Source organism: Apodemus sylvaticus, chromosome 22, assembly GCF_947179515.1.
Source record: "Apodemus sylvaticus chromosome 22, mApoSyl1.1, whole genome shotgun sequence".
NCBI lineage: Eukaryota > Metazoa > Chordata > Mammalia > Rodentia > Muridae > Apodemus > Apodemus sylvaticus.
Genome location: NC_067493.1, coordinates 56,327,495 through 56,340,720, shown reverse-complemented (window position 1 = coordinate 56,340,720; position 13,226 = coordinate 56,327,495). Strand labels below are relative to the sequence as shown.

The 13,226-nt window shown below is 49.4% G+C and overlaps 1 protein-coding gene across 1 annotated transcript in view; it reads right to left on the bottom strand.

The window, feature by feature from the left end:
• The window catches only part of Myo18b (myosin XVIIIB), a 191,649-nt gene that overhangs the window by 98,435 nt on the left and 79,988 nt on the right, over window positions 1–13,226 (bottom strand). Inside the window, exons 27-30 of the mRNA XM_052167649.1 lie at window positions 11,847–11,971; window positions 8,482–8,636; window positions 3,983–4,106; window positions 2,894–3,094 (exon numbers count right to left, since the gene is read on the bottom strand). Of these exons, the coding sequence (XP_052023609.1) occupies window positions 2,894–3,094; window positions 3,983–4,106; window positions 8,482–8,636; window positions 11,847–11,971 (605 nt within the window). The remainder of the gene's footprint in view (window positions 1–2,893; window positions 3,095–3,982; window positions 4,107–8,481; window positions 8,637–11,846; window positions 11,972–13,226) is intronic.

Sequence of the window (13,226 nt, the reverse complement as noted above, 5' to 3'; positions counted from 1 at the left end):
CAGCATGAGACCCTCCAGATCCTGACTCATCACTCCCCACACCTGTGCCTCCCACCCAGGAGACTTCATCCTGTGATACAGAGTAGGGCCAAGCAGGGTGCTGGCACCCGGACTTCCGTGGGATGCACAGAGATGTTCCACGCACAGCCTTTCATGTCACCTGTCATGTGTTGCCACCATGGCCAGGGTTTAAACAGAACTGCCCGTTACAAAAATCCTCCAAGAGAAATTCCTTTAAGTTAAGGATGGAAACCTCCTTCCTCTTGAAAACCTGGCTGACTTTCATACAGGGACAGGAAAACATGTGTGTCTGCCTCCACCCCTGTATCTCTCTGAAAACCAGGGATACTAGTCCGACATTAAGTAGGTAAGGGCGTGGGGTTTTGTGTATTACTGTCCATATCTTTTCCTTAGTGTGGTGGTTAGAATATGCTTGGCCCATGGGAAATGGTACTAGTAGGAGGTGTGGCCTTGTTAGAGGAAGTGTGTCACTGTGTAGGTGGGACTTTGAGGTCTCATATATGTGTGTATGTATACACATACACATACATATACACTTAAGTCTGGCGAGTGTGATCCAGAGCCTCCTCCTGACTGCCTATGGGAGAGAATCTCTTTTAGCTGCCTGTGGATCAAAATGTAGAACTCCTCCTGCACCATGCCTGCCTGGATGCTGCCATGCTCCTACCTTGATGCGAATGGACTGAACCTCTGAACCTGTAAGCCAGCCCCCAATTAAATGTTGTCCTTAACTGGGCGTGGTGGTGCACGCCTGTAATCCCAGCACTTGGGAGGCAGAGGGAGGCGGATTTCTGAGTTTGAGGCCAGCCTGGCCTACAGAGTGAGTTCCAGGACAACCAGGACCGCACAGAGAAACCCTGTCTCAAAAAATCAAAAACCAAAAAAAAAAAAAAAAAAAAAAAAATGTTGTCTTTTATAAGAGTTGCTTTGGTCATATCTATCTATCTATCTATCTAATCTCACCTATTGAATGATCATCTACCTAATCTATCTACCTATCATTCAACTATCATCTATCATTCATTTATCTATCTATCATCTATCTATCTATCTAATCTATCATCTATCTAATCTATCTATCTAATCTAATCTATCATCTATCTAATCAATCAATCTATCTATCTATCTATCTATCTACCTATCTATCTATTTATCTATAGGAGGTTTATAGGGATGAAACCCTAACTATGACAGCATCTATTTTTGGACAGTGGATTTTCCTTGTGAGGGTAGGATGTTCCTGTATCCTACACTGGCCTCAAGCTCTCTGTGTAACCCAGGATGGCTTTGGAACTCATGGTAGTTCTTCCGTCTCAGCCTCCAAGAGTTGTGGGGACAGCAGGTGTTGCAGCCACCACCCTGGCTCTGAGCATCTGATTAACTTGTGCTTCTCTGGCTCATATTGCTGCGTTTAGACTTTTCCTGTTGCTATTCCTGTCTCATAACTTCTTCAGATGCTGTGGCTCGGCATGTACCTGGAAACCAGCTGCCTCCCTGAGGACACTGGGAGTCAGGTTTTCCATCCCGCCTACTCCCCCATTCACTGCATGCCCCTAAACCCCAGAAGGCTCATCTTCCTAGATTCTGTGCCTGAAGTAGACATTTGAGCTTCGTAGTCTGAGGACTTCAGTTCAAATCCTCACCCCATCCTCCTCTATCTATCATCTATCTATCTATCCATCTATCTATCTATCTATCTATCATCTATCTATCCATCTATCTATCTATCTATCTATCTGTCATCTGTCTATTATCTGTCATCTATCAATCTATCTTTCTATATATATCTATCTATCATCTATATTTCTATGTATCTGTCATCTATCTATGATCTATCTACCATCTATCTATCATCTGTCTATCCATGTATTATCTATCTCTCATCTATCTCTCATCTATCCATCATCTATGTATCTATATATCTGTCATTTATCTATCATCTATGTATCTATGTATCTATCATCTATCTATCTACTATCTACCTATTTATCTATCATCTATCATCTGTCAATCATCTATCTATCTAATCTATCACCCATTGACCTATCTATCAGTTATCTATCCATGTATCATCTATCTATCATCTATCTTCCTATCATTCATCTATCATCTATCTATCTATCATCTATCTAATCTATCATTCATCCATCAATCATCTATTTATCATCTGTCTAATCTATTTATCATCTATCTTTCTATCTATCTAATCTATTATCTATCTATCTATCTATCTATCTATCTTCTATCTTTCTATCTATCTACCAGCTGCTTCCCTGAGGACACTGGGAGTCGGGTTTTCCATCCCCACCTATCTATCTATCTATCTATCTATCTATCTATCTAACTACCTATCTTTCTATCTATAAATTATCATCCATTCCATGGAGGGAATGATGTCCTGTATGAGGTTCCATAGAAGAGATCAGGGGGAGTGAAGGGCAGAGTCTCAGACACAGACAGTCATCAATAACATTAGATACTCGCCCAGCAGTTATGTGTTGAACAACAGTGCACGTGGTGTCATCCTTAGCTACAAGAGGCACTGAGAAGGGAGAGTGATCAAACAGCCACTCAACAAACAAACCCCTGCCATCACAGAACTCATGTCTCCGTTGAGGAGGGGCACTGGACAGCATGCCATTGAGTCTGGTGTGGCTAGTACAGGCAACAGCAAAAGGATGGCTGTGGGATGGGACTCCTGCGAGTGCCTGGCTTCCCCGAGGATTTCTAGGGAGCTGCAAACTGCTGAAGAGCAGTAGGAAGGGAGCCGTGAGGAGCAGCAGGAGGGCAGCCCTGTGTATCTTCATTCCATCCTCTGTGTGAGAACCCTGCCCAGGGCAGCGCATTCCCTGGACAGGGAGGGTCTCCTCACCTGCTCCAGCTGTTTGATGGTATTTTCCTGCTGGCTGTGGATTTTCTCTTGCTCAAGGGCATTGGACTCCAGTTCCCAGACCCTCTCTTTCAGGCTGGCCACACCTTGAGCCCCCACAGAGGCACAGCCCAGCAGCTCCTGTTTCTGGCCCTGTAGCCTTTCCACCTCCTCCTTCAGCTTCGAGGCTTCCTGATCTTTTTGCTACAAGGAGAGGGCACAGGGATGGAGTCACATGACCAAGTCGTCTCCCAGGAGGGCTCCAACCTCTGCACAGAGGCCTAGTTGTCTCCCAGGCTCAGCACCATTAAACAGGGTCTCCCCATGCAGCACAGACTGACTTCAACCTCAGGATCTCCCTGCCTCAGTTTCCCCAGTGCTGAAAGGACAAGCTAACACTACCACCTGGGCCCCCACTTGGCCCTCCTCCACTCTTGCCCCACGCCCAGTTCCCCCAACATGGCTGTGCTTTGAGAAGGCTCAGAGGGACCCTGGCAGGTGGAGGAAGAGGAATTTCCCTGGAGTTGTTTCTCAGAGCACGTAAGGAGGGGTGCTTGTCCTGTTGGAAGAGGAAACCGGGCATCAGCTGGGCTGAGGGAACAGGGAGGCCAAGAGCACAGAAGTGAGTCTTCCAATAAGGGAGATGGATCCAGGGCCATGACTGCGGCTTTCTCGTGAAGAGCAGGGAAGGGAATCAATGGCTGGAGGAAGAGTGTCCAGGTCTCCCTGAGGGTTCACAGGAACCACCAAAGATAAGGAGCAGCTATGTCACAAAGGCTCTCTATAGCAGAGACTGCTTTGGGCAGGCTGTGGCACCTGACAAGGGCCTGACTGGCTCTGTCTTATTTTCCTCTGAGCCTCTGGGACCTCTCAGGAAGCACTTGGGGGCCCTATTGCCTATGGCCAGAGCACAAGCTCTAGAGGATTATCTGTCTGTCAGCCTCTGTGGGTGTCATGAGGACATGCTGGGAATTGCGTTGGCAGCTGCCTGGGGCACAGCACCCGCCCAGAGCTCTGTTCCTCTCTCCACTGCTGCAGGTGCATGCTGGAGTTTCTAGAGAATCCAGACAGCCTCGAGTGCCCATTTCTTACCTCCAGCTGCTGCTGGAGCTGACCCAGCTCCCAGCGGACTCCACTGTTCTCCCGACTCACTTTCTCCCTAAGGCTCTTCTCAAACATCGATTCCCCCAGTGCCTTGGCCAGCTGCAAGTCAAACCTGTGCAAAACAGGACAGATACATCAGGGAACCGTGGTAGGGGAAACTGAGGCCGGGTCAACTGTGGGTAGAATTAAAAACACAAGAAGAGAAGGGGGGATAAATGGGCTTTTCTTGTGTGAGGTTGTTGGGGTGTGGGAGTACCAGGAACGTCATGGAGGGAGTTTCAGGTTTCTAAAGGATTTCCATCCAAATATTAGAAACCATGTAAAACATTAAACAAAAATTAAAAGTATATTTAAATATAGAGTAAATTAAATGATACATGTTTATAATAAAGAACATGAATGTTAGAGGAAGGAGAAATGGGAAAGAAACAGGAGAGAGGAGATAGGAAGAAGAAAAAAGAGGGAGAGGGGAGAGAGATAAGAGGAGAAAGAAGAGGAGAGAGGGGAGAGAGAAAAAGATAGAGGAGAAAGAGGGGAGAGAGAAAAAGATAGAGGAGAGGGGAGAGAAGAGAGAGGGAGAGAGAGAGAAAAAGATAGAGGAGAGGGGAGAGAAGAGAGATAGAGAAGAAAGAAAAGAGGGGTTAAGGGGAGATAGGAGAAAGGATAAAGAGAGAGGAAGAGGGAGAGAGAAAAAAGAAGGGAGGGGAGATAGAAAGAGGAGAGAGAAAGAATGAGAGAAAGAGAAAGCAGAGAAGGAGGGGGAAGAGAGAGGAGATAGGAGGACACAGGGAGAGAGAAAGAGAGAGAGAGAGAGAGAGAGAGAGAGAGAGAGAGAGAGAGAGAGAGAGAGAGACGCTAATCCATCTTGTTGGAGCCTCCTTCTCGCTCCAGGTCAGGGTTTTTAGTTTAAGTGTCCCCGATCAGTATGCAGGTGCCCATGGCTGTTTCCCTGTCCTGACATTAGGGCAGGCACCAGTTGAGGTGGCATGCCAGACTCTTGCAGGTGGCCTGCTCATCAGGTGACCCTGTAGCATCAGCAAACAGGAAGCAGCCTACAGGTCATCAGACAGAGACAGAAGAAGGAGCGCCTGCCCTCCACAAAGCTGACCACCATGGGCCGCCTTGCTGGCCGGCCATTCACTCTGCTCATCTGTCTCAGATTTGCACCTCATCCGCATGAGCATCCCTCCAGAGAACTTGGCCAGGCTGCAGTGAAGGGTGACTGAGTCACATGCAGGAAGCCCAGCAGTTCCAGCAATCCTGGTGTGGCTGGCACCTGGCACGTGGACATTACTGGCAAGGACTCCCTGTATAAAACCATCACCACATCTGCTGCCTTCCATAGCCCCAGGCTCCCGAGAAAGCCAATCATAGCTCTCCTTAGAAAGTCCTGCTGGAACAGCCCAGAAGCATTCTGATTGGCTGTTTAGAAAACCATGGACCATCCCAGAAGCATTCTGATTGGCTGTGGGTGGCATCATTTCAGAGGTTCTGTCAGCTGCCCCTAAATCATGAGGATGATGGTGAGAAGGCAGTTCCAACATCCTGGGTCCTTAGAGTGGGGACTCTGCGGTCTCTAAGACAGCAGAGCCAGTGAGTGATGGGGACCCTCAGAAGGAAAAGGGACAGTTAAGCGAGGCGCATGGATGAAGCCGAAGCTCACAACTCTCATGTCCAAACAAGCCTATGGGACCAGGGAGTGGACTGTGGTGTCTGAATATTTTTGGCCCATGGGAAATACTATTTGGGGGCGTGGCCTTGTTGGAGGAAGTGCATCACTGTGGGGGGGGGGGTGGGCTTTGAAGCTCCACCCAGTGTGGAAGAGTCAGTTTCTCCTGGCTGCAGTCAGATCAGGATGTAGAACTCTCAGCTCCTCCTGTACCATGCCTGCTGGGCAGCCATGCTCCCGCCTTGATGATAATGGGACTCTAACCTAAACCTCTGAACTTTACAAGTAAATGTTTTTTTTTTCTTTTTTTTAATAAGAGTTGTCTTGGTCATGGTGTCTCTTGACAGCAGTGAAACTCCAAGATAGAAATATTGGTTGATCCCCAAATTCCACAGTGGCAGAAGTAATCCTGGACCCAGCTTCCCTAGCCTCACAGCCAATCTACCTGTCCATGCCCTGGGTCAGCTGAGGTACAACAGCCACACCAGGAAATGGCAAACGTCCTGGAGTTCTTGTCTTAACACAACACCCGATGCCAAAGAAAGGCTTTTACAGACCCCCAACTTCTGGAACACACGTTCGCTCACACACCCTTCAGTCCACCCAGCCTAGGTCTGCTCAGCCCCACTCTCCAGAGGTGCTGGGTCAGTGGGGTGACACAAGAACTCTGCCAGCTCTTAGAATGAAGCTTTGTGACCCATGTGTGGAGTATCTATGGCAACGAGACTCCCACAGCAGATGGAAGCATTCCGGACCACTTGATGCAGAAGCCAGGATGGGATAGGGAATTTTTATAGTGTGGAGCAGTGGATGGTGTGGGTAGCGACGCCGGGGATTGAGAAGACCCTGGAGAGATACACAGAAGTGTCTCCAGCTTCTAGAACATTCTGTATCACTAGAGGTACTCAAGCATTGTGACCATCAAATCTAGACTTCAGCCGCCCCACGGTTCCCTTTAAACTGTTGATCTTCCTGAAAGCTCAATTTGGGTTATCAGGGATTTAACATCAAAATCCACTTCTAAGCCAGAGCTGATAGTGGAGTGCAGGACCCCAAAGGCAGGTGAGTTTGGAGAAACGGAAAGGCTAAGATAAGAGATGAGGTCCTTCTCAGAGCACACCACGCAAGTCCCTTGGGGTGAGGGAGTCTATAAGCCGAGAGTCACGGGCCAGCACTCCTCCTTCGGAGAGCTGGCATACGCTCGGGAGGATGAGAATTCCCAGTCGAGGACTGAGGAGCTGTTGAGTAGGAGAAACATGAGAGGTGTCGATGTGCTGGTGGCTTAGTTTATGGCTGTGGCATGTCAGGGATACTCTGTGGAGACTGGTGGAAGTCTAGGATGTCTCTAAGATGCCAGTCATCCTGAGCTCAGAGAAACGCTCACTGGACAAGGTCATGTAGCAAGTGGCTGGTGTGAAGCCGGGTCATTTTTCCGGTGCAAGAATGAGGGCTTGTCCGTGTGCCCAGGTGGGCGTGGAACAAAGGAGCAGTGAGTGGAGGCTGACCATTATCTGGGGAGGAGACGTTAATGCATAGAAGGTCATTTTTGGATGAAGATGCCACCTTGGGACATCTGATAAATGAAAGCAAGAGACAGTGCAGAGCCGGGCAGTGGTGGCGCATGCCTTTAATCCCAGCACTCGGGAGGCAGAGGCAGGGGATCTCTGAGTTTGAAGCCAGCCTGTTCTACAGAACAATTTCCAGGACAGCCAGGGCTACACAGAGAAACCCTGTGTGGAAGGGGCGGGGGAGGAGGTGAAGAAAAGGAACCAGGAGCAATCAGAGAGCTCAGGTTCCACCACACCACCTAGAGAGCGTGCTCCTGCCCCCAGCCTCTTGGCAATGAGGCCACCAACCAAGCCAAGCCAAGGCTGGGTCACCTGGGACCCTTCTGAGCATTTCCTCAGAAGTATTTTCACCAGAGGCAACATTCTGCCCACTTGCAGCTTAGAAGCTTGCTACTGTGGCTGCAGACCCTCCTGAACCCCTTCACCCACTCCCGTCAGGAGAGAGTCCCAGACTGGACACATCAAGCTCAGGGAAGCAGAGCTACAGCAGCTGGAGGGTATGGGCCTTGGTACCAGTCCCGGCTCTTCTGTTGCCTAGCCATGCTGGTGTCCACATAGGAAAGCCAGTGTGGCGCCCAGGGGCACCACTGAAACTGTCCGTGCATTGAAGTGTGAGGTTCAGATCCTGCCAGACCTGCCCCACAGATCAGAGTCCCTGCCTGCTATAAGAAGTGTGCGGGCTCCTATTTGGGGATAAGTTCTTTTTAATGTTCTTGTCTCCTTTCTCAGCACTGGGGATGGGCAGCTGAGTCCAGTTCACTCTGATGAGCATGTCACAGAGTTCTCAGCACTAGAGAGACCTCACCCCTGTCTAGAGGAAGGCATCTGTGACCCAGAGGGCTCGAAGGCCCGGCTCAAACTCACACAGCTAGGGAGCAGAGTGGACATGAACTGGTTTGGTCTTCTAAGAGGCGGACTCCCACTCAACACAGAAGCTTACCTTCACTCTCCACAACAAAACCCCTTGGGGAAGACAGATGACAAAGCCCAGAGAGGGCAGGTAATTTCTCTAAGGTTACAAAGTAGTTGGGGACAAGGTAGGCTGGGAGTAACAGCAAAGAACCAGTCCTAGCTGGAGTCTTGAGAACCTGAGGGGAATCCCTCCCACGTTGTGAACAAAGGGGCTGTGCTCTGTGCTAAAGAACGCTGACAGAAGTTGGAGGGCTTTGGGGGAGACGCCAGAGGCCTCCGTGTACCCCGACGCTGTGCAGCCCACCCCGGTGGCCCTGTAACGGTGGGACGGGACTCACTTCTTCTGTCTCTTCTCCAGCTCATGGTTCCTGCTCTGCTGGTGCTCCAGCAGTACCCGCGTGTCCTCCAGGTCCCAGGTGAGGTGGTGACACTTCCTCTTCAGTTGGTGAGCCGTCTTCTTGGCCTCTTCAAAAGCACTCTGCAGCTCCCCAAGCTACAGAAAGAAGAGAGCGAGAGGTTTGCTGGTGTCCCCCACCCCACCCCACCCCCACCCCTGTCCAAGGTCAGTGCAGTGGAAGGAAAGGGATGCTGAGAGAGAGAAGGCCTCAGAGAGATTCCTGTCAGCTTCAGGAAGCTGCTTCCCTGGGCCCCACTTTGCTGGGAGGAAACTCCCAGCTCACTTTGTGGTGAGTCCATCAGCCTCTTGATGATCTCTCTGCTTCACCTCAGCCAACCTCCTGCCCCACACCCTTAATTCATTTTCCCTTGCCCTGCCTCAACTTGACACTTTGACTGGCAGTTGACGGATGGATCTATCATCTGGGGAGACTTGGGGAGATTAGCTATAGAGTCACAAAGAGGGTATTTCCAGCCACTAGGGACAGCCCCACAAGAGCAAGCCCTGCGTGGTCCACAGTGTGGGCTGAAATCCACAGCTCACTCAGGGCCGTGACCAAACAGGAGCAAAGTCGTCTGCATGTTCCCCAGACTCTACACACACATACACACACACACACACACACACACACACACACACATCCTGGTTTAGAAGATTGGGACTCAGGACGCATGCTTTGAAGAAGTGGTCTCATTAAAGGGCTGCTTTAAATAAGCAAAACTCTGAGTTAATGAGGCCTGTAATTCTAAATTCAGTATTTGAAGGCAAATGGGATGTTTTCTTATGTTCCGCCGCTCTGAAAGGGTTGCGGGCTTATGACTTTTTAATGCAGTGTGAATATCCCCCTTCCTTAGGGAAAGAGGCACGGCTTTGTAATTCATCATTATGGACCAGGCCAACACTCCCATTGTCAGTCTCTGTGTGGACTGTCTCCATCTTGGAAGTAAATGTTGAAAGCTCCCCTGGCATCATCCTTGGGGTAGGGGGCTTACCACACCTCTCTCCCATTATTTATAGGGCCTCCCATGATCATCCTTTGGACCTCTACATAAGATATCCCAGTTTATTTTCCTCCCATGTTGAGAACATAGTAGAAGAATAGGGACCCCCAACCTATGGCTACTCCAGTGACCAGGAGAGACCAAGAAATAAAGAGATGAATGAGTGCCCTGGGGTATATGTGATAGGCCGAGGGGTTCCCACCTCAGTCTGTGTTAGCTAGGGCTTTCTAGAGAGCAGTTGTTTGAGGTCTGAAGCTGGGGTGAGAATATCAAGACAGCAGAGGAGGAAACACCCTCTGAGCTGCAGCAGCAGCAGAACAGGCAAAGGTGCCAGGCTGGGAGAGTGCTGAACACTTGGGGACAAGATCAGTTGATGCCGGGATGGGCTCCTGAGGCTCAGCTCTCCCGAATTCATCCTCCCGACAACTTAAAAGAGATTAATATTTGACCCTTTGAGGCAGAGGGAGTCTCTGCTAAGCAGCCAACGCCGACCTCAAATCCCTGATCCTCCTGTTTCTAACCCCAGGTCTGAGGAGAGCACAAGCTCCTATGCCTGGCTTGGCATGGTAATCTGAAACTGGCCGTGAGAGTGTTGAGGAGCACTGTGTGACTCTGGGACATTCAGCTTGACCCCGAGAGTAGAGTGGCAGCCAGAGAGGGAGTGGACCAGTGAGTGGAGATGCCAGAAGATAAGTCAAGAGGCCAGATGGGCACCATGAACGGAAGGAGAGTTGACAATGGTAACAATGAGCTTTGCTCTCAGAAAGGATGGGGAAGATGGGCCTGGTGGTGCAGGCCCATCTCCCCAGCTGGCTGAGGACGGAAGATCACAAGTTCAAGGTCACCCTGGACAATATGGCAAGACACTGTTTCAAAGACAGTGAAATAGAAGCTTGGCGGCAGAGCACTTGCCTTGCCTCGCATGCACAAGCGAAGGCTGTGTTCCGTCTCCAGCACCGAGACATAAAGGGGCTGGGTGCTCCAGGAGCTGAGGTGCGCAGCTGACGCAGAGCCAGGGTGGTAAAGGCAGACAGCCACATCATGGCCGCCTTGCCCGGGCTGAGAGCAGTCGCCCAACCCCAACGTCTTTGAATGTTGGGAGATGGAACTGGGGCTTAGACTCTCAAAGAGAAGCAACCAGTGAGAAGGTTAACAGGAAACCCCAGCCTAGACTGTGGTAGAGAAGCCTGAAGCCGTGGATGAAGGAGGTAGGCTGTACAAGAAACCTAGCCCTAGCCCCTTTCAAGTGTATTTGTGACATTTCTGACAGGAGACCTTTCTCATGCCCCATTATCAAAGGATGCCTGGTAAAACCAATGTAGTTAGGGAAATTAGAATCTGTTGGGATATCAGCACAATGAAACCTAGCCCAATACATACATGCACATATGTACATGCATATGTGCACATATGCACACACACACACACACACACACACACTCTGCCATGAGAGAAGATGAAGGAACATTCCCCAGCACAGGGCGGTCGGAGCCAGTACACAGGACCCCCAAGGGTTGATTGTCCACCTTGACATCACCATGTGCAATGGTAGAACAATCTGAAAGGCATTCAGGATGCTCTAACCTACAGTACAACTCGTGGGTGAAGAGACAGGCTGGGGCGGTAGCTCTGGTCCAGAGGAGACAGAGATAACAGACCACTGGGGCTGGAAAAGGCAGGTGGAGCTGGTTCGGATGAGAATGTTCCCTAGGGGATCATCTATTTGAAAGCTTAGCCACCAGGCTGTGGAGTGGTTTAAAGGATTAGAAGGATCAGGAGGTGTGGCCATGTCGGGGGAAGTGTGTTACTGGACATGGTCTGGGAGGTTTCAAAAGCCCAAGCCAGTCCCCGTTTCTCTGTTCCTATCTCTGCCTGTGGATCAGAACATAGCTCTCAGTAACTGATCCAGCACCATGCTCCCGGCTACCGTGATAATGGACTAAGCCTCGGAGACTATAAGAAGGCCCCAGTTAAATGCTGTCTATTATAAGAGTTGCCTGGGTCATGGTCTCTCTTCACAGTCACAGAACACTAAGACTGTAGTGTTAGAATATGCCCTGGTGACTACAGACCAGAACCTAAGGCCCAGATCCTAATGATTTCTGTCAGAACCAGACCTGTGATCTGGTTCTGGACACTAGGCAGTTGGGCCACCACTCTTCCCTCAGAACACCCTTCCCCCATCCTTTTGTTCCAACTGTAGAGATCCCCCTGCCCCAGGACCAGACAGTGGGCCCTCACAATGGAGGGGAGAAGACACCAGTTTCCAGGGACCCTCAGGTCCTGACCCTCCACCCTCTCTCACCTTCTGTTCCAGCTCTGTCCGGGCTTTCATCTCTGAATCCAACCTCTCCTCGCACTGCTGAAGACGCTTGCGTAGGAAATCATTCTCCATCTGAGCACAGTCCAAACGCATCTGCCACTCATCCGCTGCGTGACAGAGTCGATGACTGGTTGAGTGGGGTGGCAGGTGTGGGTCTTGCTTCACTCCTCCGCCCTGTGCTTGCCACTTCTAAGTGACACCTCGAAAGGCTCCTGAGCCTCAGTCTTGGATTCAGGGTAAGAAACTGTGCTGACTTCCAAGATGAGGTAAAGGCCAGGCTCCCTCCAAGAAGTCTGCCCTGACTACATCTGGCTCTCTGGAGGGTTGATCTCACTGTTGTAAGGTCAGATCCCTTAAACCCTGCAACGGTACCCAGATGTTTCTTTTCCAAAGAAATTTCACAATCTATAAGGCAGGGAGTTCTCTAGTCATTAGTGTATGCCCAACACCATGGAGAAGTTTTTTAGATAGTCGGGAAGACATGATCTCTAGCTGCCAATGGACACACCAGAATCATGGGTCATGAATTCCGGGGTAAAGGGAGCCATGCTCCAGGCCATGGGCTGGGTGGCAGATTTTTATAATTAATTTTGGGTTGAGTTACTTGCTAAATGGATGGGTGATCACTCAGCAATAACCTGGCCACAAATGCCATGGGAGATGAGAGGTACAGTAAATCCTTTGATTTGGTTTAAACAGTCGTGTGATGGTTGAATTGAAACCATGGTTGAGTGAGGGGTCTTGGTGCCTTATCTTTTGATCACCAATGAAGATAATAATGGTCCTTAAGTTAATGGAGCCAGAAAAACATCCTAAAGAAGTACTCAACTCACTTATCATCTATGTGCCTTTGCATCTTTCTACATCTACCCATTATCCATCCACCTGTCAGTCATCCACCCATCTGTCCATCTACCCATCCATCCATCATCTGTCCACTCATCCATCCATCCATCCATCCATCCATCCATCCATCCATAGGACACTCATTCAATGCACCGCTTCTTACAAGTATAAGGGATAATTGCATTAATAAGTCATTTATACTCAGCTTTTAGTATATCTTGATGGGAATAAGAAACACGTTCAGAGAGAGCTACAAACTAGCTTTCTGGAAAAGAAAATCCATGAGAATCTAGAAAAGGGCTTGTATCCATAAGGACTCACCTAGGAAACACTATGATGCTGAGCATATGGTAAATGCAAACTACTGTTTGATGGATGGATAGATAGATAGATAGATAGATAGATAGATAGATAGATAGATAGAAAACAGATAAGTAGATGGCTAGATGAAGAAATAGATATTTGGGTGGATGATAAGATAGAATGATACACTGATGAGTAATGGTGGATGTACGC